The sequence below is a fragment of the Phocoena sinus genome, chromosome 16 (assembly GCF_008692025.1).
Source record: "Phocoena sinus isolate mPhoSin1 chromosome 16, mPhoSin1.pri, whole genome shotgun sequence".
Taxonomy (NCBI): domain Eukaryota; kingdom Metazoa; phylum Chordata; class Mammalia; order Artiodactyla; family Phocoenidae; genus Phocoena; species Phocoena sinus.
The window spans coordinates 70491972-70519197 of NC_045778.1; the positions used below are offsets into that span (position 1 = coordinate 70491972).

Genomic DNA, 27226 nt, shown 5'->3' on the forward strand with positions numbered 1-27226 from the left:
TGTAACTCCTCCACCTGGGGAACTTGGTGCTCAGTGTCTAGCACATAAATGGTGCTCGGTTAAGTCTTCTGAATAAGTGAGCGCTGTAAACAGAAATTAGTACATAGGCACATGAGATTTTAACTTGTATTGACTTAGCTTTTGGTCATTTATTGCTAAACATCTTGAAACCTTTTGCCAGGTTGAACTCACATGAAATATACACATTTGATAAAAACTAGCTTCTTGAGAGCTGTTTCCTGGCGAAACCATAGATGGTCACACTAGCCATGATTGTAACCCCATTGCACTTTCAGAAATGGATCAACCCAGACACTACCCCCGTTTTCTCAGATCTCTCTGTCTCAATTTCTCTCGAGTTGTTGGCATCCTGTGTTCAGGTATCACACATCAAGGAGCTACACTTTATTGAAGTGGACAGCCCCACAGAGAGATTCATTTGTTAAACTGAGTGGAGGTGAACATTGTGGCTGCCCCGCTCTTGACCTGCGTGATAGGACGTTAAAATGCCCAAGTCAGAGCTCCACAAGACAGTGTCCCTGCCTTAGAGGGTCCCCGGAAGCCTGAAATCTGATGGCATGACTCCAAGTCACTGCCTTATTAAAGGTATAAACAACTAAACCCATGAGGGAAGAGCCAAAGTATTGCAGCTCAGCCTACCAATTTTATAGGCTTACATTCCTGCAAACTGCTTCAGGATAGAAAAAGCATAACATCGGCCCATGCTCTGGGATTTCACAATTTAAAATATACTCGATTAGTGCCTGCAATTAATGTGTTATCTAAGCATTCACATACCAGTTGAGCAGAGGATGCTGGCAGGCTTCAAGCTGTCTCAGAGATCGTGTTTCCCATGTTTGTTGCATCAGTCTGAAGCCCTCTGAGGTCAGAGGCAGGGTATCGGTTGATGTTAATGTTGATGATTCTCCAAAGGACTAAGCACATCGTGAACCTATTGCAGAATGTGGTGTGGGTTTCACTTTTCTTGTGGGCAGAAGAATTCCGAAAACATCCTAACAGCTGTACAAAACCGCTGCCTAGGATAGATTTTAAATCAGAGAAGGGATGAGAGCTCCCTTGTCAACAGGATGGCTTCCATGTGCCACATGTTGGCATAGGCAAGAGATGACATAAGAGCGAAGACAGTTGTCAAATACTGACACAAGGGAACGACCCTGGACTCCGTGAGCGTGCAAGTGGTCAAATATGAAGCCCAGACTACCCTTAAGCAGTGGTCACAGTGAAATCATGACTAAAGAACGTTCCCAGAGGGCTGCCTCTGAAGGCACTGCCACCAGAGCTAATTCTCGCTCAGCACCCGAGAGAAGTGGCCCTCAGAGAACTGTGGCGGCCCAGACGGAGGACGGGCGGAGACGTCAACAAGGGCCCTAACACATGCAGACTGACATGCATGCTTCAGGAAGCACAAAGCCTGGCGTGAGGCTCAGGAGAGCCGACTGCATGCAGCTGTTGAGGATGTGTGAGAGGGCGCTGTGGAAGATAGAAATCAAGGAAATAAAGCGGAGATTCTTCATGGCTTGTCAATTATTTTACTCTAAAGGACATTTCAGTTGCAGTGGAAGGTTGGAATAGCTGGATAGCTGCAGCTGCAATGTTTGCTTCTCCCTGGGACACATAGCCCATAGCATGGTGACAGCTGTCTACCTGTTTCTCTCGCTGGAGTTGTCTCATTTCTCAGGGTTTTATTAGTGTTTTTACATTTCTGTATTCTTTGGACAAGCTCAAAGGGTAGTCATTATAGTTACTTCCCTAAACTTCATCACTATCTCACCAGTCTGTTTCTGGGGGTTGGTTGCTAACCTAACCTTCTCAGTAGTCTATGCAGGTCCAAGTTTCTCTTCAGTCCAGTCTGTGCAAATAGTGAAAGGTGTATTCATTTGTCAGCCTCCGTAGGACACACCTAAGAGTTTTCAAATAAATTTAAAAGAGTGTCACTAAATTCCTGTTTGAAAAAATGCAATGTCACATTATTAGCCCTCTGCAAATTCCTGATGTTATTAGAAACTCCAAGATCTAGGTATGTTGACAGCATTTTCAGGGGAGAGGACCTTGGATTAAAGATAAAGAGTTCTAACTTCTACAGATGGACATTATTCTATATCATCCTTTTTCTTCCCCCAATCTTCTTATCTGTAGAATTTCCCTCCATAAATATCACCTGAGGACCAGAAGCAACAGGTAATGGTTTATAAACTTCGAGCACGAGGTTGATGTGCCACATAGCATTTGAGGGAAAAAAATGCAAAGAATGACCAGACCCGCAGCAAGATGGTCCTCTATCCCTACAAACGTTTCCTACTCTAGGATAAAAAGGAAAACCGTTGGCAGACGAGAGTTGAGGGCGTCAGAGGTGTCAGGAGGAGGGGCAGAGTGTGGAGAGGAGACAGCCTGGGGTGGGGGGGTGGGGGTGGTTAATAGGGAAGAACAAAGAGACAGTTGCAGGCGACACACAACCCTAAATAGGGAGGACTTTTAGGAAAGCTTATTCTGTGTTATATGATCAAGTTTATGTTGATTTCCACTTTGCAGTCTCTTCCCCAGGATATTTCCACAGGCTTCCTTTCTACATTCTTTTCAGAAAATCTTTTGAGAAAGTAAAGTACGGCTGCTTGTAACAAGCGCTGATCAGCACAGCGCTCCCTGGTATAGATTATGCCTTTCCTCTCCTGATTCTCGTATTATTTTAAGAAAAAAAAAAAAAAGAAGAAGAAGGGATATCCTTCCCCAAGATTCTGTATCTTATGCCACCAGGGAATTCCAATTCAGTAGTGGCAGGGATGGGGGATGGGTTTGTTTGTGTTTTGTTTTGTTTTGCTTTGTTTTCTTTCTGGTTGTGGGGACTCCCTAAGAGCTAAAGCAGGAAAAACGTCAACACTAGGTGGCCCTAGAAGATATATTCTTAATGGTTCAGCCTCTTGTCTGGCTAACCGGGGAATGGTTCCGTAGGCGTTTACCAACACACAGTGATGCCACCCTAGCCCCACTTTTTCTGGACTTTACATGATTAATGCTCCATAATTTTACTTACATGATAGGAATTCATCTTGGTCTATGCTGCGTGAAACACTTCATATAAGGACTCACCCTATTCTACAGGAAGTGCAATACAGGTTACCTACTATTACTTAATCAGTAGACCTGCAACAAGACAATCGTTTGTTAGTGCAAAATTCTCCTGCCCACAACTGCCGAAGGCCTGCAGCTCCTAGCTGCATGTGTGCGGTGCCCAATGCCTTGTAGGTTCTCAATAAATACTTGGTGTGTGGATAGGTACCAAAGGTTTTTTTTTAGCAAAAACTAATTGATCTGGCCAATTGAGCTAAGAATATGTAGGCATAGAGTTACAACCAGAATAAGTTCTTTTCTCCTTACGCTGTTGGAAGTGGTTGAGGTAAGATTTGAGGCATCTTTCATTTGGAATTCAGCAAGACCAGCCTTCTCATTATGTGGAGCAGTACACTGAGTAATAAGAAATCGGCCATGGCTATAGTTTCTTGCACATAGGCTATGCTCAATAAACATTTATTGAATGACTGTCTTGTTACCAAGACTTCGCAGCAATAAGCTTTAGAGGATTTAGTCCGACCATCTGCGTGAGCGGGATGAGTTGTGATGATGGTAGTTCAGATCAGGTTTGTGTTCACAAATTCCTAAAATTCAAGTGAGGTAGATGCAGACCCTCTGTCAGAAAATATTGCAGTATCTGGAAATCTATTGCTTTTCAAATAAAAGGCACAGAGGTGGGACTATTGTACACTGATGGCTGTAGATGGGACCAGGAGTACTTGGAAACATATTGAAGAAGTTTTACAATTGAATTTTGCTCATTGGGGAACCTTGGCCACAGCTTCCTGGTCATTTTTCATGGAAAATGAGATGCCTTTGGCCAGTGGCGCTAAGATGGCTTCTTGATAGCCCTTCCCCTGTCAGCTAATTTCTGTTCATCCGTCCTCACTGTGACTGCCCGAGTGACTTTTGTCTAGTTCATATGAAAATCTGCAGTGGGAAAACTGAAACCTAGATCAGGATTCAACCTTATTCCATGGCTGTGGGCTCACACTTAGCCATGCCATCCTGGTTTTTGTTTCCTTCTCTTCATATTCCTTCAAAAGATTTCCCGTATGCATATTTTGTGAAAAATATCAAGAAAAGCCATTTTCTTCAATAATACCTTCCCTTTGTTCACCAAGAAACACACCCAGGTTGGTTTGTTTGTTGATATTTGCTTGTTTCCCTTTTCTTTGTGGTTCAGTAGCCCCAGGGAGGTTTCCCTGAGTGCCACTACTGACTCTTTGCAGCCAGGAGAGAAGACAGTGCAGACAGAGGACCGAAGGATGCTTGTTTGTGGTTCTCCCCTTTCCCAGCACTTCTTGTCCTCCTTTTCCCTCTTGCATGTCTCCCTTCAACCTCTCAATCTTACGTCTCCATATTTAACAATAGTGTATGGAATTGTCAGAGGAGAGAGAACTGGAGATCTAGAATTTTTTTCAACAGATTATATTTCTTTAATAACTAGGAATAAGCATCTCATAGATGAGTACAAATGGATGGACTTGATAAAGCCCATGGTATCTCATAAGAAAAGTCTCCGATGGCAAAGGTGTTGGGGTGAGGGTGGAGCAGGGTACGGAAAGCAAATCAGAAGGTGTGAATCTGTACTATGAAGAGCCCAGGAGTCAGTACGTAGATGTTCACATCTTGCACCTGCCAACAGAGTACAGCAACTTTGTGTCTTCATGACTCAACACCCAGAGCCTCAGCTTTATTTGTAAAGTTTAGATAGTAAGTAGCTATGAGGGTCATGGGAGGTTTGTTTTTTTTTTTCAAGTGAGATTTTGAAGAATTTTGTCAACTCTTCAGTGCTGAAAAAACAAAAAAGTCAGTAGAGATGGCTATTACTGAAAGAGACTTTAAAATTACTGTAGCTGCTTGCTGTTAGCTACTGGCATTAAGCAACTTTTACAACCAACAAGAAGAAAAATAATATGATTAAATTCTCTGACAAATAGTAATTTCATCTTATTCAAATAGTCTTCTTCTGAGGTGATCTCCAAAAATATAGAGCTATTTACAGAGATTAATAGGTCCTAACTTCCCTTTTATGAGATAAATAAAAGAAAAAAGCTAAGGTCTGAAAAATTTGAGGCCTCATGGTTGCGAGAAATGGAGAAATTAATTTGTATTTCTGTTTTTAAAAATAATCTAAGTTCTGTGGAAAGGGGGCATGTTCCTTTTTAAAATAAAACAGTAGTCTAGGTCAGAGAGCTGTCCGGGAGCCAGGGTAAAATAAAGAAGCATGTAGGATTTCCTCACAACTGGTTTGTTCTGATGGTGTCTGCCCGGTGAGCCTCAGCTTGGTCAGGAGCTGCTGGTCATCTCTTGCCTCCACCAACCCCGTGGGGAAAGTGGCTCCTATCACCAAGAGCCAGAAGACTGAAGAGTGCTGGCCAGCCAGAGTGCTGAAGGAGGGATAGAGTTTGGAGGGTCGTTCTACGTTTCCTCTAACTTGATATTCTTTTTGCTCTTGTCTCCTTCCTTCAAATCTCACAGAATCTCTGGGTTCTGAGCCTTGAACTTTGAATGTGTCTGCCTGTCTCCTGTGATATCTCATAACTTCTAGATGCTAGTCTGGAGAGAGGGAAAGAGCCAGGCATTAGAATCATGACAGGCCTGGGTTCAAGTCCTGACTCTTCCGCTTACCTTGCACAGGCAAGGGAAATATTAGGTACCCAAAAATGTCTGTTATAATTACATATATCACTTCTAAATCCACAGCTGACTTTATCCATTCTCTCTCTTTACTTATGCTGTCCCTGCTTGCTTCAAATCCACCCCTTCTTGATGCTTCATCTCTCCCTCTCTTCTGGCCACTGACACCTGACTGGCCCTGCCCCAGCTCTGACAATAACATGAATTATAGTTTCAACGTACAAAGATCTGTGGTTGAGAGTTGCACTTAAGTAGCAAGGTAATTCCCTTCTAAATGGAAAATGACCATCACAGGTATTTTCATGACACGGTATTTCATTTTAGTGAATTTTTTCTTTCAATTCTTTCAGGACATGTAAGAAAGGAGAAAAGAGGAAATTGAAATAGCAAACTAGAAATTTATGGTATTCAATTATAATAAGCAGGCAAGTTAAAGGCATCTCCAATCAAGGAGAAAAAAGGGCTAAATAATTACATGGCTGCCATTTATTGAACACCATACATTATACCAAGTGCTTTACAAAAATTATCTAGTTTACTCATTGAAAAACCCTATGAGTTTTTGTCACTATTATTATTCCCGTTTTACAGCTGAAGAGACTTGGGCCTAGAAGTATCGTCTCATTGCCTAGTTACATGCTCTGTAAGTGGTAGAGCCAGGATTCAAGCTCACTTTTGCTTTTCATAGTACAGCGTGCTGAATCTAGAACCTGCTTGCAAAGGCTCCTCAAACTTTGTGTCATACCAGAGCCACATATAAGTGCCTAAGATATTCCATCATAAATTAGATTTAAAGCTAAGTTATAAGTTATTCCTATAGTAAAAGTGTGTGGTGAATTAAACAGACCATTAAAGAATAACCAAGCAAAATAGCAATAGCTAACATTTATGGCACACTTGGCTTATGCCAGGCAGTATCCTAAATGCTTTAAACGTATCAACTTATTTTATCCTCACAACAACCCGTTGAAGTAAACATTATAATTAGTGTCATTTTACAGATATGAGGAGACTGAGTACAGAGAGTGAAGAAATGTGCCAAGGTTCACATAGTAAGTGATAGAGTTAAGAATTGAATCCAGGTAACTTGTATCAGGAGCTATATTTGTAACCTCTGTCCTATATCAACTGCCTACTTAATTTTACTCCTTTATTTTCGTTTCTTTGAATTCTTTTATACAATGTATTGTCTTTTCTTTTTTTTTTTTTTTTTTTTTTTGTGGTACGCGGGCCTCTCGCTGTTGTGGCCTCTCCCGTTGCGGAGCACAGGCTCCGGACGCACAGGCTCAGCGACCATGGCTCACGGGCCCAGCTGCTCCGCGGCATGTGGGATCTTCCCGGACCGGGGTACGAACCCGTGTCCCCTGCATCGGTAGGCGGACTCTCAACCACTGCGCCACCAGGGAAGCCCAGTGTATTGTCTTTGAAAGTTGTAGTGAAAAGGTCTCTCTTATAAGCAGCAGTGACCTTCACCAGCTGTATTTAATATCTGGATGTTCTCTGTGAGGGATGCTAGGGAGCAAATACTTCTCATGGAGTGATTCCCCGTGGCTGTGCCCTGCCCAACCTCTGGGGCACTTCACTCGTACACCAGAATGGACTTGCCTGTAACTGACCATTTTTCTACCTAGAGTTAAAATATTTGCTGTTACTTTACTCTCAGGAGCCAGCTGTCTATCCCATCCCTCAATCCCTACATCCTTGGTGCACTCGTAGAACTCGCTCCCCCTGTTGAGTCTGAGGTTGTATACTCTAGCTTACCTTACTGCCATCCATTAGAAACACAAAATTCCTTTTTAAATCCTTTTTATCGTGTTTTAAATGACATTTTAAACCTTCCTGTGTCTTGAGCCATATTTTAGATTCTTTTTGTGAAGGGGAAGATCCTGTCTGTCTTGCTCAGTGCTCTGTGCCTGATGCCTGGAACAGTCCTACTCAAAGTATGTGCTTAAAAAGTATCTGTGGGATGATGCTTTTGCCCAGTATTTAAATTCTAAAAGAGCATGGTCACACTCTTAAAAGTTCTTATCATTCCTGTTAAGTTCTCTGTTGTTTAGAACCAGACCAAAATATCAGCTTCTTTATTCTTTTAGCCTGAGAAATGAATCTGTCTGTTAATTAAGTTAGGTAATATGACCAGTTTCTCCTTGAATTGAACAGAATGGGATTGACAGGAGACGTAGCTAGTGTTAGGTTCAGAATCGGTATTAAGAAAGCATCATCCTCATTTTTTCTCCAGTTGGATGTCTGCATTGTAGTATTGCAGTTTTGTTACCTCATATATCACCCTAGTACCTTTTATTCATCCTCAAGTTTATGTATTCTACCCTGGTGTGTATCATCTTGCCTTACTGTGATAGGAGCCAATCTTTATCTTAAGGATATTGATGGAAACATTCTCCCCAAAGGGTTTAGTTTGTTTACAGCAGTGGTTTTGTTGTTTTTTTTAACAACCAAGTATGACTTAAATATGCTCTGCGTTCGAAAAATTTTTAAATCTTGCTACTACTTAGAGCATATATTAGTATTTAGCACAGTGCCCAGTAATTGCTTTTTATTCCATCTACCCCCTCTGCCTAAGGGAGTGCTCAATAAATAATAAGGGCTCAGTGAATAGTAGTTGCCATTATTTATCGTTGGAGAAAAGTCATATAAATTTGCATTTACCAGAAGAGAATATGACTTAGCAGGCAAAAAGAAGAAATTGGTATCTCCTCTGCCATTCCTTCTGATGCCTTATAAAACTTCACTGATATTAATTATCTCATCTTCCACTGTGCCTGCAGGCAAAATAAGGGTGACCTCTTCCTCTAGAAGCTTCATGACTTAACAAAGACTAGGATACATTGAGTCATTTGCAAAATAAATGTGAAGGGTAAGCAATGCTTACTCAGTTTTTTAGACTATTGACCTAGCCATGGAATTAGCACTGAGATCATAATTTTTGCCCTTTTTTGAAGAGAAGAGTAACTATCAGAGTTGCTAGCCAAGGTAGGAAAATTAAAGAGGGGAATCATGGCTCCGAAGAGCAAGCATTCTTCTGGGAAAATCAGTGATGGCAATACAGCAGCTCCACCCTGTAAGGAACAAAAGTGTACGTGTCCAATAACCTTATCTATGCCATAACGTATCTTGTATGGGTCTGGCCCAAGTCACTTGCTTCACTAACAAGGACAGTTGTTTATTTGAATTATGAATACTGTGGTGGGGCTGGGATATGTTGCCCAGATCCTCCTTCAGGACTGAGCCTCCTATTTCACAGCCCACAGCTGAGTTGCCCTCTGCTGAAAGAAGCTGCTTCACCCAGTGTTATGCCAGCTCCCTGGCGACAGCCTACACCCGCTGGGAGGTTCAAAGGTTTGGCCTCTTGCCTCAATTTGCTACAACTCTAAAGGACCACCCTCTGCTCCCAAGAGGCCTCTGTTGGAAATGCGTCACAGATTAACTTCTCCCTCTGCCCATCTCTGCCTCCTAAACCCTCCGCAGATGTTACTCCTGTGGGTACTTCTCAATAAACTTCGTGCACACAAATCTTGGAGTCTCAGAGTCTGTTTCCTAGGAAACCTTGACATACTACGTATACTATGTCTACATTCTAAGGAACAATTATTGTCACTATTTCCAATTTTATGAATGTCATCAGTTTTATGGTGATCACAAAACTCCCATAACCTAGTGAATTTTCCCATTGACATTTGCCATGCTGTGTGCTATGTAGCTTATTTCTCAAATGAATGTAGCTTAAAGGACCTCAAATAGAGGAAATGCCCTGAGGGACTAGTATTAGTCATAGTTTCAGTATTATACGTCATGATCATTTCCAAAACAATGGGGGAAAGGGTGGCAACCAATCAGTACTCTCTGGCCATTCAATTAGGGGTCAGATTGTGACTAGGGAGACTGTATTCATTTCCTGGGGCTGCCATAACAAATTACCACAAACTTGGTGACTTAATACAACAGAAATGTATCCTCGCATCCTCGCACAGTTGTGGAGACCAGAAGTCTGAAATGAAGGTTTTGGCAAGGTTGGTTCCTTCAGGAGGCCCTGAGGGAGAATTTGTTCCCTGCCTCTCTCCTAGCTTCTGGTAATTGCCAACAAACCTTGGCGTTTCTTGCCTTGTAGATACATCACTCCAATCTCTGCCTCTGTCTCCACATGGAATTTTCTTCTCTATGTCACCTCTATATGGCCTCCCCTCTTTGTATAAGGACACCAGGCCCACCCTAATCCATGGTGACTTTGTCTTAACTAATTATATCTGCAAAGGCCCTATTTCCAAATAAAGTCACATTCTGAGGTTCTGTGTAGGCATGAACTTTTGGGGGATACTATTCAGCCCACTTCAGGGACCAAGTCAGGAAGCAAGTGAGATTTGCTTCCCTGTTGGTACCTTTATTTGTGCTGTGAATCTTTTAATTAACCCTGCTGTTCTTTTTGAAGAAAGTACAGTGAGACAGTTGTGTGCAGTGGGCCACACCCAGTGACAGAAGGCTCCTCAAAGGCTTACTCAATTAGATAATTAGTAGGACCAAGAGGGAATTGGTAAAGCAGCAGGAGTAAAACCAGAGGAAAGATCATTACACAGACTCTGGCCATTAACTTTTAGTTATACTGAAAAAGGAGCTTTGGGGGGAAAAAAAACAAAACAGATTTGGAGAGAGATTTTTTTCACTCTTACATACTTCTTATTCCAAAGCAAGCTCTGATGAGGTAGTTGAGTTCACACAATCAGATCATTTGAGGAAAAAGCCAAAAGGAATGCAAATATATTTAGTTTGGTCACACGGGATCCACACATGTCAGTTCATAGGTGGGGCAGCAAGCCTACCCTGTGAGTTCCAGAGACCCTGGGAATGACCACGATGACTGCATGAGGACCCGGTGGTCCTGCTAAAAGCATCTACTGCCTACTATCCACTTTCCTCTCATTTTTTCCCTCTTAGCCCTCTTGATTATAAAACTAAGGCAATTTTAATCTAGCAAAAAATGGTGAGAGAGCTAGTAGGCAAAGAGGCTTCCCAGGCTACACAGAGACGCATAAAAGCACACTTAGGAACCATTTCTACATATGCCCGTAAGACAGTTTTCTCTTTGCTGTTTAGGCAGAAAGGTTTCAGGGAATCTTTATCTTTTTTATGGGTATTTTCCCTCTGAACTTCTCACCACTTTCATTGATCAATTATCATCTCTAAAAAACTTGGAGCTTGGTTCCACCTTTAATGCACAGACACTTGTAATACTGGTCCCTTGCTCAGAACCAAGTCTTAGACAGTGAAAATCTCAGGAGGGAAAGATAAAAAAAGAGATCTGGATATAGAAACCTCTTTTACTGCCCTACCATGTATCACCAAAACAAAGGGGAAGGGAAGTATTAAGGTGGAACCCGATAAAAATGGCTGATATTCGATTGGTTTTAATTAACAAAAATTGCATTTGCAAATGATCTGACGTAATATAAAAATTTAAACATCTACTTTTTGTCAGGCACTATGTTAAGTGCCTTATTCATATATTATATTTTATAATCCTCAGAGAAACCTTGCAGGATTGGTGTTATCAACTCTAATTTCTATTGACGAAGCTGAGGGAAAATTAAATAATTTGCCCAAGGTCCCATAAGATTTGAACCCAAGTCTGCTTCACATTTAGTAAAGTCATTTGGGCCTGATGAAGTACTTCAAGACTTTATGATAAGATTATTCGCAAACACTATGGTCAAAATTCTTGAAATCAGAAAGACTGCTGTGCCCACAAAGTTCAAGTGACGTACGAGGATTGTTACAAACTGTCAAGGAGATGTCTGTGGTCCATGGGATTGGTGATGTAGTCACTGCTTTGAATGATGCTGACAGGTCACAGCACACTGATAGCAACAGGTAAAAAGATACTGGGGAGGATGTGAAAACCCCTTGAGAAGAAGATCACTTTAATTTTTGCATTATTGATGGGTTTTACAGAAAAGCGGCCATGTAACTCACTGGCAGCTGTGCAATTTGCCTTTCTATAAAGAGGCAAACAAAAAGCAAGCTCTGCATTGGTAACTTCTTAGAAAGAGAAGAAAAGAAACTCCTAGGGCTATAGCTATAATGTACATATTCAATATTATTTTAGTTTCAGGTATATAACATAGATTTAATATTTTTACAAATTATACTCCATTTCAAGTTATTACAAAATAATGGCTATGTTTCCCAGTGCTGTACAATATATTCTTGTGGCTTATCTGTTTTATACATGTAGTTTGTATCTCTTAATCTCTATCTTGCCCCTCCCCCTTCCCACTCCCCACTGGTAACCACTAGTTTGTTCTCTATATCTGGTGAGTCTGTTTTGTTATATACATTTGTTTGTTTTAATTTTTAGATTCCATAACATAGAGTATTTTTCTTTCTCTGTCTGACTCATTTCACTAAGCATAACACCCTCTACATCCATTCACATTGTTGCAAATGGCAGAATTTATTCTTTTCTATGGCTGAGTAATATTTGTTGTATACATATACCACATCTTCTTTATCCATTCGTCTGTTGATGGACACTTAGGTTGCTTCCATATCTTGGATATTGTAAATAATGCTGCTGTGAACATTTGGGTTCATGTACTGTTTCACCTTAGTGTTTTGTTTTCTTCAGATATATACCCAGCGGCAGAATGGCTGGATCATATGGTAGTTCTATTTTTAGCTTTTTGAGCAGCCTCCATACTGTTCTCCATAGTGGCTGGACCAATTTACAATTCCACTAACTGTACTAGGGTTCCCTTTTCTTTACATTCTTGCCAACATTTGTTATTTGTAGACTTTTTGATGATAGCCATTTTGACAGGTGTGAAGTGATATTTCATTGTGGTTTTGATTTGCATTTTTCTGATGATCAGTGATGAACACTTTTTCATATGCCTATTGGCCATCTGTATATCTTCTTTGGAAAAATGTCTACTCAGGTCTTTTGCCCATTTTTTATTCAGATTGGTTTTTTTATATTGAGTTGTATGAGCTGTTTATATATTTTTGGATATTAACCCCTTATTGGTCATATCATTTGCAAATATTTTCTCCCATTCAGTTGATTGTCTTTTCATTTTGTCAGTGGTTTCCTTTGCTGTGCAAAAGCTTGTAAGTTTAATTAGGTCCCATTTATTTATTTTCCTTTTGTTTCTTTTGCCTTAGGAGACAGATCCAAAAAAAATATTGCTATGATTTATGTCAAAGAGTGCTCTACCTGTGTTCTCTTTCAGGAGATGTATGGTTTCAGGTCTTTAATCCATATAATGTACATATTCATACATGCATTTGAAACTACATGTGTCTTCAGTATGTTATAGAAGTTGATATTCATAAGGGCGATCACTGGACATGGAGACAATGCTAGATTACCTTTAGTATATTAGAGTCTGGTTGAGAAGCAGAGAAGTGGGTATTGAAAGAGATTTCACACTTACTAAAAAATATACCTTAAAATAGCAAAGTCTTTATAGGGTTAATGTTCAACTTTCTGGGAAAACTCTGTCATCCAGAATGACTCATTCCCTTAGACATCTAGGTAGGTTTTACTGTATTTTAATTATATACATATTTTTGTAACCAGTCAGATAAGATCTTTCATTCAGAGTTTTGTCCATGCTTTCGTTACTTATAATAGGCTGTGATTGGCATAATAATCATACCAGAAAGTCATTTATTATGCTGGATCCATTAACATTTGATTCCTCATTAAGAATATTGCCATGTCTGCACTTGTATTTTTTCTGCTGACAGTTTTCACAGAGTTTCTTGATTTATTTTTATGATTGAAGTTTCAGAAATAAATGTTTTAATTTAATGTTCACTTGGTATAACAGATTTGAACAATAGTTTAATAAAAAAGCACCGTGAGTTCCTGATAAAGAAAAGTTTGTTGATGTCCATTTGGGATGATTTGCAGCATGTCTTGGTGAAGGTTGCACAGAGGCCCACTGTGTGCTGCACTTGTCAGGTTCCATCTGAGCATCTATAACTTTCTAAGCAGGTATTGATAATCTCAGTCATGACCAGGAAGAATGAGAAGGGGATGATGAGAGCCCTGTTTCACAGAGGACCTCAGCCTCCTCTCTGACCTCTTCTCATCCCTGTCTAATCAACACTTCTGAGACTATCCCCAATGAACTTCTAGCAGTTTCCTAAACAAGCTGTGTGCCTTTATGCCTCTGGGTCCATGCTTTTCCTGCTACCAGAACTCTCCATCCTTCATTCTCCTAGTCACCCTCAGCAAGGGAACGTCCTTCCCCAAGAGAACGACTCGTCCCTCCCTCTCCTTCCACTCCCACCCCCAGGGCTCCGTGCATAACTCTGTGAGCACATTTAGCTCTGACGTCGTCTCAGTTGCCCTCAGCCTGACTGCCCTGAAGGCAGCTTTGCCAGGGCCGGCACTGCGCCTGTGTAGCGCTCTACCCCCAGTTGCCAGCAGGGGGCCTAACACATTTACGTTTTAAATTAAATTGCTCTATCAGCAGCATGACTAAGGTCACATTTTGCATTTATGACGTAATGTGTTTTGGAAAGGACCAACATGGAGGGTGATACCAAGATCCTGATTTTCTAACTTTCCTGCTGGCTTATATCTATCTGCTATAGACGAAGCTTCTCATTATAACTTTTTGTCGCAACATGCAGAGATTTACCTTGTGCGCAATTTGGAAAAGAAAAATCAAATACTCATTTATCCATGAGATATTTATCGATCACACAGCTTGGTGCCAGGAAAAGTTTACTCTGTGTAGCACATAATGTTCACCGTCGGATCAGACTCCTTGATAAAAGCAGAGAACAAAAATGAGAAAACTTGCCATTGAGATCGGATTTTTCCCACCCTATAAGCCGTCAATTAAATTCTCCCCTGGAGGCTTAATTTCTTAAATAATTAATTACACACCATTAACAGAACTTTTAAAAGTATGGTACCTGCCTTCAAATAGCTTACTTTTGAGTTGAGCATATTCTTTAGTGGAACGGAAAATAATTCTAAAGCAAAATGGGAACTGGGAAGAATAGCATAATAATAATAATAGCTGACCTTTACCAAGTACTGTGATATGTATACCTACGTGGGTATGTGTATATATATACACATACAGATACATAAAATACATATATTCTATATGTATATCTGTATATGATATACATCCTATATGTACATAATATATAACATTTAATCCTCATAACAACACTATGAGGAAGGTGTTAGCTCCATTTTACAGCTAAGAAACTTGAGGTACAGAGAGGTTCTGTGATTTGAACCCAGGCAGTGGTTGCTAAAGGTTGTTCTCTTAATCACTACATTACACTTGCTCTCAATGGCCACAACAGGAAAAATAACTTACTCCTGATTATTGAGATAGAATAAAGTGAGGAGGTCCTGGAGTGGCCTAGGACGACCTGGGGTGGCTTCTTGCCGACTGAGAGTTTTGAGCTGGATCTTGCAGAAATGGTAGACATTGGCAAGTAGTCTGGGTGGATGAAATGACCAAGAGCACAGGGTGGGCTGAAGCAAGATGGGAAGTCAGTTGATTTGGCAGGCACATTTGTCTCTCGTACTTAGCAGTATCTTTTGAGGTCAAAAAGGACGGTCCCAATTTTGAAGTGAGTGTATGGAGTATAATGGTTAGGTTGCTCTTTGCACAGAGCTATGGAGAAAATTACAGGTTGTAAAAAATCTAATTATGGCAATTATTTGATAGATAATCTATTTCAGATTTTTGAAAAATACTATCAGGAATCAACTTTTAAAGATAATCTGTTCGAAGTCGTCCCCTATTAACATGCATCTGTATTGACCAACTCAGGGACAGAGCATGATTATATAATATCTCAAAAAGAGATAATATCCTCAATCTTCTGGGACCTAAATACCTGTGAAAAAATAGGTGGCAAAATAACTGCTATCACAATCCAGCCTCTTCACTCCCCAACTCAATGCCACACAATTAAAATAACAGCAAAACTCAGTTAAACTATATATTTTACTATAGATATAAACCTTGAATATGTGTGTATATGAGTGTGTGTGTGTGTGTGTGCGCGCGTGTGTGCGCATATGTGTGTAGTGAGAGATCTTGAGCAGAGATTGAAAGTAGAGACATTTCAACAAAGGAAAAAATATTTGGTACGATATGAAAATTAAGTTTACGATAGAAACACCTTGAAACTGCAGGAGCAGCATACTAATTCTGCAAATACTAGGTTTTATTCCTTTACCTGTTCCCACATGTAATACTTTGTTCTCTTTGAATTTTCTTCTAATGCAGTTTAACCCTGGTTTTGAGAGTGTCCATCAGCTTAATTTCTTTTATTAATATGAATTATTCTCCTAGCGAGTAAAGCTAGCTGATGTGTTTCTCCCTTTATCATTTCATACAGATGGTAAATAAGGAGAGAATACGATTTTCACTTTTGGTTTTTTTCCCAAATCTAAACAACGAAATCAGAGAATCTGTTTCTGAGATCTGGGGTCTTGGTATTTGCTGATCCTATAGAATCAACACAGTTCATCAGCTGTGAGCCAGATCATCAGGCTGACTTAATTCAGTGTTCAGCAAATTAATTCTATTTTACTAATGTGACTGAAAACCAAATTTTATATCAATATAAACAGTCATTACACTGCAAATACCAACTTGTGCAAGCTGTTGAAAAAGGCTCATTTTTAATTATAAGTGGATTCTGATAAGAATAGCATTAAAAGTGTTCTAATAGGGAAACGTCAGAGTGACTAACGTGCAGTTGTTTGCATTTTTAATATTTCACTCATATATCAGATTCGTATTTGTGTATACTGTCAGACTTTATTCTGTCCTTGTCAAAACACTTATTACTGCTGACAGGTATAACATATCCACATTAATCCTCAGTTCCTTGGTTCAATTTTCTAATTGCTTTTTTGGCATGCAGCGGTGGCCACTTAGTATTATGTGATGTATTCATCATATGGTATAATAATGTGCTTTAAAAATTAGATGTGTCATTTAAAGTACTTGAACAGGAAAAAAATTACTAAGGATTGGAAATTTCAGATTTCACTGTACTTAGACTAAGTGTTAGATATTGTTATGTCACACATTCTGGAGGTTGTCCATAAATCATAGTCACAGAATGTTGACGAGATCCTAAAATCATCCAGCCTACTTGTTCATTTCCCAGTTGGGAAAACTGATTCAGTAATATGCCCAGGATCACACAACTAGATACTGGCAGAACTGGTCCTAGGACTCAAGTGTTCTGAACACTGCTCAGAAATGGGGCAAGTATACGCATATAATTTTTATATTCCTCCTATTCATAGTCAAGCTGAGAGAATGAGAGACTCCTTGGCTTCTTAAGCTATACTTTTTAGCAGTATTGTATAGTGGTTAAGAATAAAGATACTAGAATCAAACAGACCTGGGTTCCAATCCTGGATCTGCCACTTACTATCTGTGTTACCCAGAGAATATTATCTGACCTCTGAATTTCAATTCCCTCATCTGTATAAAATAGAAAATAACACAATAATGCATATAAAGTGCTTAGCGCAGCTCCTGGTTCCTAGTAAGTACTCAATAAATGTTGGCTGATATTATTTTTCAGTGTTTTATTTTATCCCTTTAATATCCATAATTTAATTTAAATCAGTTTCTACCCACTCATACGTTTGATGAGTGGGTAGAAACTGAGTCATACCTCCCAGTTATCTCACCGTGTGACAATTGCATTTATTCTTTCATTTACTGATTCACTTACCATGTGTAAAATGCACTCCATTAGATGCTATAGGTAAGGCAAAAAGGAATCCAATATGATACCTGCCTTGGAAGAGTAGGAATCTAATAGATTCCTATGTTGTAATCGAATACAACAATTACATCACTACCTGTAGTAAAAGACTGGGAAACATCAGTCCCCAAAAGGTAACACAGGTGCCATGCTTAGGCTTTTCAAAGAGAAGAAGTAAGTACAGGGCCAATAGTCATGAATAAGAAACTGGACCTGCCCTCAAGGAGCTTGTTCCAGTGGGAAGACAGGGCAGTTGCCCAAGTGTCACTCAAGGTGGAAAATGAAAAGGGCCGTAACAATTAAAGAACTAAGGAGGGAGAGACTAAATACCTCAGACCAGGGAAACCTTCATGGGTGAGTTGGCTTTAAGGGATATATAATTTTAGGAAAGTTAGAGGCCTATAGGAAGGATCTCCTGGACAGTAGGAATATTATGAATGAAGGAAGGAACAGATTCTGGAAACCCTGGGCACAGACGTTAAAGAGTGAGCACTTAACATTGACTAAAACATGGAGCTTGTGCAGAATAAAAGATAAAGTTTGATGAGTGGGGAGACACAAGAGGCTGGCAACCCTGAAATGACATCTTGGACTCCATTTTACAAAGTGGCAGCTCTCAGCCCATTTTGACACAGAGGCATGTTTTTTTGGCAGCAAAATTTTTGAGATTTAATGTTTTAAATAAATCTTGTACTTTTCAGCTCACTGTGGTACCAACCACTTTTTGTTGTCTTATTCTACAAGTTAAGGCAGTCTTCTTACCTATTATAGACAGTATGCATAACGGTTAGGCATACAAGCTCAGAAAATAGACTATAGTTTTCCAAATCCTGGTTTGGTCACCTGTTAGGTCTGCAACCTTAGTTATGTTATTTAAACTCTGAGCTTCAGTTTCACAAGTTATGAAATGGGAATAGCCCCTACCTCTTGTGGTAGAATTAAACCCATGTAAGCATTTGGCATAGCATAAGGCATGTTGTAAGCACTTAAGAAATGTTAGCTGTTCCTTGAAGAGATTTGAGTTTGCAAGCCCCAAGCCCTACTGAGGCAGTACTGAAAGTTTTGCTTTTGTTTTCTGTTTCATTTTATTTTTTAATGAAGTATAATTGATTTAAAAAGTTTTAGGTGTACAGTAAAATGATTCAGTTATATGTGTGTGTGTGTGTGTGTGTGTGTGTGTGTGTGTATGTATATACTGTTTTTCAGATTCTTTTCCATAGTTCTGAAAGTTTTTTGAGAAGGGAAGTAACATCCTTCTAATCTTTGGAGTTCTAGAGCATTGAACTAAAACCCTACTTAAATTGCAATGACTAGTCCAAGGACATCAGATAATTCTCTTAAATCCTTAGCTGCTGGGGTTAGTTTCCAGTGTCACCCACCTACTACTTCACTCACTCTTTGAGAAGGCCAGTGGAGGAAGGGGCAAGTAGCCAGCTTTGCCTGTTGGTATCTTCAACACATCCAGTGATTCTTATAGCAGCAGTTTCCCAGGCTAGATCCCAGGTTCAGATGGTGGCCTCCCTTTTTTAGGACATGTTATTGTGAGTTTTAAGAACTGTAATCTTGAAAATCCTTATGATTCCAGGAGCTTCTCTGGTAATTTGCTTGTCTTTAATAGCTGAAAAATGGAAAGAGTTTAACATAGAATTGTTGCTCCAAAAAAACAAGAACTTGAAGATATGAGTACAATAGGTTGAAAAACACTAGTGTGAACAAAACGAGTCTTTTGTAAAAGCTCCGTGTGCTTAATGAACAAGGACTGCTAATTACATAACTGTCAGTGATATTTTCTGGCACGGTCTAACGCCAGCTTCTTTCGGTACAACAAATATGAAAATGCCTAGAAGTAAATCACATTTGCTGAGTGCTGTGGGCAAACAAACCCATGCCTTATCTCTTTCAAAGGCAGCCATGGAAAATACATGACAAATTGCACAGTTCAGTGAACATGTTATGTCATTGTGAAATGATTTTGATTCATGGTTATGTATTTATTGCTAAACAACTGACAAACCTCAAGGTATCAGAAATATCATTCATGGGGTTTTGCTATTTTCTCTTGCAAAATTCAAGTGCTATGAAGTGTTTTTCTTTTTTATTTAAAATACTTTATTGAAAGTGATATTTGCCACAGTCTTTGGAAATAATTTTTTTAATTATATGAATTCCTGCCAGAAGTGTCAAAGAGCTGTGCTAGTCACTAATATTTTTATCATAATGAATAATTCATATTTTTGCTAATATCCTTTTATGAAAATTTTATAGCTAAAAATAGACAAAGTTGTAAGCCAGTTTGATTTCAGAATAGGATTATAATCTCGTTTCATATAGCTTATCAATATAATGAAATTTTTGAATGTTTTCTATGCCATAGCAGTAGAATTAAGAGTGAGAGAATTATGTTAAAGAAGATTTTACAGAAGTGGCTTTTATGCAAACATAATTCCTTTCCCACGGTCAACATATCTTACTATACTCTATCCATTGCTGACTCTCTTCAGTTTAAAGTATTAAATAATTAAGCCATTTTCTACTTGAAACTTAGTTATTTTTTACTAATTTTTCTCTCAATTGGTGCTTTTGGCATCAGCATTTGATGTTTAAAACCTTTTCTTCTAGTGTTAAAAGCAGCAGGAAAGGTAGCCTGACAACACACAATATGCACAAGGCATATCGTAAGCACTTAATAAATGTTAGCTATTCATCAGCAGATGTACTCTCACATTGTGTCTTGTTTTTCTAAATCTCGTAAACCAAGAACCACTGTTTCTCAACTGGTGGTTTTGTTTTGTTTGTGTTGTTTTGTTTTGTTTTGTGGTAATCATGAAATTCTTCTTTTCTGAGTTTTATAATCAAGTATTTTAACGTGGCTTTGGATATTTTGAGTAGTGCCATTGAGCTCTTACGAATAAAATAACAAAGAAAACCTTGCCTGATGGTAGAAATGATAAATTATTTCTTAGGTATATTAAAAGGGATTTGGGTATTTCTAATATATCGCCATCATTTAAACCTGAATTCATTTTATTTTCCTTTAGTATATTTTAACCAATTGACCTTTACATATACTTTGCATTTATTAAATTAGGATAAATTTTAGTAGCCTAGAAATACGATTCAAAACATTCATAGTGTTTTTCTTTTAGCCTTGGAATATGACAAGCCTATTCTCTAAATATTTACATCATTGGAGAATATCTATGTACTTATGCTGATTTTGGCTTAACATTTTCAAAAATAAGTCTGTTAAATTAAATGTAAGCTTTAAAGGGGAAAACCATAGACCTTGTAACTTGATACAAGTATTGCAACATTGCTTACGGCATTTTCTTGGAAGATTTTTATGCCCTTCTACTACCACGGCTACTTTTACCTTTATATTCAAAATTCCCAAAATGTATCTGTATGAGGATAATTTTAAAACATGAGATTTATGCTACTATAAAGGAGAAATCCTTTGTAACAACATAAATCCGTTGTCACCAGAAATTTCAGTCTAAGTTTTACATGAAAGGGAACATATTTTATCTTTAATTCCTCATTAAACTTTCTGGAAATGGCAATATTCTAAAATATTCTAGGTGGATGACTACATATGTCTGTATTCCTTCTGAAAAATTCAAACATCAGTAAAAAAAAAAAAAAAGACTAAACAAATCATTTGTTCTAATAATTAAAGTACTGGTATTTTCTCTTCCATTTAATTTTGCCTTTATGTATAGATGTTACTTTAAGTCAACCATGTCTCGCCTGCACTTTTTGAGTGAAATAGCCAAAACCACCATTCCTCAGCCAAATGATGTTCCTATTGTTTCAAAGGTGACGTTGTATTTAAACCTTAATTCTCTGTGTGTTTTTGTTCACATGTGTGTGCCTGGATTGTGTATGTTCACACACATGTGCTTGCACGTGTGTTTATGTTTGTGTGTGTGGGTGCATGATGTTTTTGTACATTCACAATATGATAAACTGCATTGTGTTGCTAAGAACATGGACTCAGGAAGCAGCCTACCTGAGTATAAATCCCAGCCCTGCTACTTCCTAGTTGTGTGAATTTGAGCAAGTTTTTTTAACTTCTTGCTTTCATGTTCTCATCTTACAGGGTTGTTGTAAGATTTAAATAAGTTAATATATGTAAAGCATTTTGAACACCTAATCCATAGTATTTAATAACATATTAGCGTTACCGTTATAATGATTATCGTATATTCATTTACTCTACTTTATTTCTAAAGTCATATTATTTATACAAATGCATTGGTGGGTGATTATTACATATGTATTTCACTGAAATGATATTAAAGGTGTGCCTTGCTGTATGTCAATTATAGCTCAATAAAACTGGAAAAAAAATTTTAAAAGATGTCAACGGAATATTTTGGATTGTGATAATTTGATTAGATAAACTGTTATCATTGGTGAGAGGAAACAGCTGGGAAAAAGCAACAGAAATTGCATAACTTTGTGGCTCACAGATGACATATCAAATATACTAAAATGCATTCAGGGACTTCCCCTGGCGGTCCAGTGGTTAAGACTTCGCCTTCCAATGCAGGGCGTGTGGGTTTGATCCCTGGTCAGGGAGCTAAGATCCCACATACCTCGTGGCCAAAACACCAAAACAGCTTCATTGTAACAAATTCAAAAAAGACTTTAAAAATGGTCCACATCAAAAGAAATCCTTAAAAAATTGCATTCATTTATTCAAATGTAGGCCTGTTGCACATCTACAATGTGCCAGGATTTCGTGTTAAAATGACACATGGTACCATATGATCCAGCAGCAATCATGCTCCTTAATATTTACCCAAAGGAGTTGAGAATTCACGTCCATGCAAAAACTTGTACGTGGATGTTTATAGCAGCTTTATTCATCATTGCCAAAATTTGGAAGCAATCAAGATGTCCTTCAGTAGCTGAATGGATAACTAAACTGTGGTACATCCAGACAACGGAATATTATGGAGCACTAAAAATAAATGAGCTATCAAACAATGAAAAGACATGGAGGAACATTAAATGCGTATTTTTAAGTGAAATAAGTCAACCTGAAAGAGCTGAGTACAATATGATTTCAACTATATGACATTCTGGAAAAGGCAAAACTACAGGGACAGTAAAAAGATAGTACAGATGAACCTATTTGCAGGGCAGGAATAGAAACACAGACGTAGAGAACGGACTTGTGGACATGGGAGGAAGGGGAGGGTGGGATGAATTGGGAGATTAGGTTTGACATAAACACATTACCATGTGTAAAATAGATGGCTTGTGGGAACCTGCTGTATAGCACAGGGAGCTCAGCTCAGAGCTCTGTGATGACCTAGATGGGTGGGATGGGGGTAGGGGGAGGGGGGTCCGAGGGAGGGAAGGGATATGTGTATACATAGAGCTGATTCACTTCATTGTGCAGCAGAAACTAACACAACATCGTAAAGCAATTATACTCCAATTAAAAAAAAGACACGGAGGAACATTAAATGCATATTTTTAAGTGAAATAGTTCAACCGGAAAAAGCTAAATACTATATGATTTCAACTATATGACATTCAGGAAAAAGCAAAACTATGGGGACAGTCAAAAGATCAGTGGTTTCCAGGGGTTGGGGGTGGGACGAGGGATGAATAGGCAGAACAGAAAGGATTTTTAGGTCAGGAAAACTACTCTATATGATACTATAATGAAAAATATATGTCCTTATACATTTGACAAGCCCATAGAATGTACAACACCAGGAGTGAACTCTAATGTAAACTGTGTATTCCGGGTGGTAGAGATGTGTCAGTGTTGGTTCCTCAGCTTGTACACAAGTGCTACTCTGGTGGGGGATGTTAATGATGGGGGAGGCTGTGCATGCATGGGGGCAGTGGGTTTATGGAAAATCTCCATAGCTTCCTCTTAATTTTGCTGTAAACCTAAGACTTCTTTAAAAAATAAAATCTATTAGGGAAAAAAAAAAAACCAAGATAAAAATAGAACAAAGCGATGAGTACTTTTCAAAAATTGCAAAAATATGTGCTAATATATAATGCCCCAAGGAAAATGTCTTCTAAATGTAAATGACCACCATTACAAAAAAACTACATATTACTGCAATAAAATATTCAACTGAACTATTAAAAAATGAGAAATGGTGTGCCTTCAACTACTAGGAATAAACATTTTAGCTGCCTGAAGCATAGTAGGAAAAAAGTAAGATAGCAATGTCATGTAAACTGTGCACATTTAGAATGGGTTTTCTTTTTCAGGGAGCACCCAAACCAATAGCCATTGAACCATGTGCTGGGAACAGAGCGGCAGTTCTGACTGTGTTTCTCTGTCTACCACGAGGATCATCAGGTGCCCCTCCCCCAGGGCAGTCAGGTAAGTTGAATGAGGCACCATCAGCAGTTAAGCAAAACATGCAGATGGAACAGAAGAAGTAAACAATGCTACCAGATAGCACAATAAAGACATTTACAAGGTTCTGATTTACAGCATGGTAACATTTTATTAGAATACAAACTTCTACCCAAATATCTAGATATCTGCCTTGCTATAAATTCAGATTTGCAAGTGTTTCTCTTAAAAAATACGTGTTGAATATATGTGTGTATTTGTGTATAACATAACACACGTATGTATGTACAGACACACTTCAATTTGTTGTCATTGCAATGAGTAATCTCACCAGCAGGGCAAAGTGACCCTTTTGGGCAGCTTCTTTTCTCCCAGTATGTGTGTCATATGGGATGCCAAATTAGAAATACGATTAGAAGCTTGTTTCATAAATATGGAATCTAATTAGGGAACTTACTTACATGTTTGGAATGTTTTGCGGCATCAGAGGATAAAAGCTTGCTGCAACCATCCTGGAATATTGAAGATAAGTTCTTGCTGTCAGCACCGGACAGGTGCGGTTCATGGACCCAGGGACCCTCTCCTTCACTTGAGCACAGCCAGCCTTTTCCTCTGATTCTCCTTTTCCTGCATAAAAAGTATATTTTGAATTCGAGGTAACTCTGTGTATCCTCTTAGAGATCTTCTCATTGCTTCGACAGTTGTCCACATTGTAAACATGCCCCGTGTTGAGTATAACTTGTAACTAAATCACAAACCATGCTTATTTCTCTCTTTGTGCATATCCTCTTCCATCTGCTTACAATTTCTGATTATTCTTTCTCCCGATTGAAATGGATGCTTTCTGAGGGTCAGGGTGATTTCAAATCTTTCTCTTCAGTTCCCCTTGAGGATAAAATAACGTGCCAGAGATCTGGCAGGTTCTCAACAGTAGTTGATGATAAACTCAGCTCCCTGCTTAGTTTTCTTTCCTTAGTTCCCTAGTTAGCTTTGACCTTGCTCCTCACTTTCTTGATTTGTGTCCAACGAGACACAAAAATGGAAGCCACACTACTTTATACCTTATAAATTTTAAGATATTTATGTAACGGAATTTTTCCCATACAGGGACAGAGGAATTCCATCACCTTTAGACTTGTCATTTATGGTACCTGATGATATCTTGTTGCAGGAGTTTCTACCCAAAGTTCATTTGTAGATGTTTATTCAATGAAACAAACCTTCTCATATGTTGAGCCAATGCCTCGCTTTTCTCCTTTCAGAACAACCAAGGTAAATGGGATGCAGTAAATAGAATAGCTTGGCACTGGTCAGATAAGCTGGATAATTGTAGGTACTGTGCCCAGCTAATGGAAGTATTGTTTCAAAGCTGGGATGGTTTCCAAAACAAACACTTTACTAATGAAAGCAAGTCTGTGTGATACACACCAAGGTTCTTCTAGATCCTTGACAAGATGATGTACTGATGGGCAGAGTGAAGGCGACTGCCAATACGCTGTCCCTTTAACCTTTGAAATCTTTTTGACTGATTTGAAAAAGCCAAATAGCAGTGTGGACCATTACCTCAGCTGTGTTTTATTACAGATGCACTGCAATTACTAATGGTAATGGTAAATTAGACGTGCATAGTGTTTTACTCTTCACAAAGTATTTTCCTATTTTTCACATTTGATCCTTACGACAAGCCTGTACCATAGGTATTATAAAACTCACTTTATAAATGAGAGACTTGGTGTATATAAATCTCTGTATTTCTATATTCAAGGAATAATTGGAAAAATATTAAAGAGCAAAGCAACGACAAAAAATACTTATTACTAACATTCCAGGTAATTTTTCCTGATGATCTATAGCAGAGAGCTTATTTCCCTATAATCTACAGCCTATGTCTTCACAAAGCCTAACATTTGGAGGAGTACTGAAAACGTCCCCAGGGTTCACACAAGTAGGCAAAACCTTGAGTTCATTCACAACTTTTTACGGTGACTGTAGATCGAACTATGTTGAATATCTGTGTGAGTAATTCAGGATGAGTTTGTTCTTTGTTTAAAAAAATCTAATAACATTTCTCTAGCTAACTTTATAGGAGTAGGAAGAGGAAGAGTCATTGATTCTACTCCTTCAAAGTAAAGCATTGTCTTCTGTCTGCAGTCTACTTTGAAATGCATCAAGGACATAATGTTATTGATGGATGGATAGTAGGATGAGTAGATGGACAGATATGTCATAAAGCAAGTAAAGCAAATGTTAATGGTAGAATCTAGGTGATGGGAATACTGGAGTCCATTTTAAAATTCTTTCCACTTTGCTGTATGTTTGAAATTCTTTATGGTAAGATGTGGGAAACAATAAAAGCTTTTGAAAACTCTTGACTTTACTGGGGGAAAGTAAAGGCAGTGCCTATAGAGAGGAATTTTCTAATGCTCACATCTATGTTTTCCCTAAACAAGGCAAATGCTGACACCAGTATACAAACGAAATGGCTTATTTTTTCACTTTTCATCAAGATATTTGGTGTGTACCCAGTCAATTAAAACTTAACATAGTATCATCCAGTATTTGAGAGGAAATGCCTTCCAGTGATAGTTTGGGAACCATATTGGTTCTCGGGAGGGAAATATTGACATTGGTTATCTCATTGCTAGAGTTTGGCTTATCTCATATCTTTACAGGAAGTCCATCTGTGTGCCTATGTTTATCACAGTGCCCTATGTTTAGAAAGCAGTTCATAAATGTTCTTGATGATTATGATAATGATAGGAGACCTGGGAAACATGACCTTGAGCAACCACTTCTGTCTATGAGACTCAGTGAACAACAATAAAATGAGCAATTGAACTAGAATCCATTCATTGATTCTCAAATTGCACAGCTAGGAGCCTTATGTGCTGAAGAGCCTCCTCCAGCGTTGGTGCAGGGTTAGAGGTTCGGGGAGTTAAGAAGGAGGTACTCGGCTTCCCTGGTGGCTCAGTGGTTGAGAGTCCGCCTGCCGATGCGGGGGACACGGGTTCGTGCCCCAGTCCGGGAGGATCCCACGTGCCGTGGAGCGGCTGGGCCCGTGAGCCATGGCCGCTGAGCCTGCGCGTCCGGAGCCTGTGCTCCGCAACGGGAGAGCCCACAACAGTGAGAGGCCCACGTACTGCAAAAAAAAAAAACAAAAAAGAAGGAGGTAGTGGAGTAGCTTCATGGACAGACCCCTGACCCCATCCCCACTGTGTGAAGGACAGGGCGCCCAGAGTCTTCTCTTGGCTCTTGGGCTAATGTCTCCTAATGTGAGTGTATCTATTCAATGAGGAATAAGCATTAATTATTAGATTAGAAGTTCTCTTGCAGTACTTTGCACAGTTTCTAATTTTTTTTATCAGG

At 39.0% G+C, this 27226-nt stretch overlaps 1 protein-coding gene across 1 annotated transcript in view; it reads left to right on the forward strand.

Annotated features, from left to right (window-relative positions):
- The window catches only part of ATRNL1 (attractin like 1), a 702872-nt gene that overhangs the window by 565234 nt on the left and 110412 nt on the right, over positions 1-27226 (forward strand). Inside the window, exon 28 of the mRNA XM_032609094.1 lies at positions 23770-23884. Coding sequence (XP_032464985.1) covers positions 23770-23884 — 115 coding nt within the window. The remainder of the gene's footprint in view (positions 1-23769; positions 23885-27226) is intronic.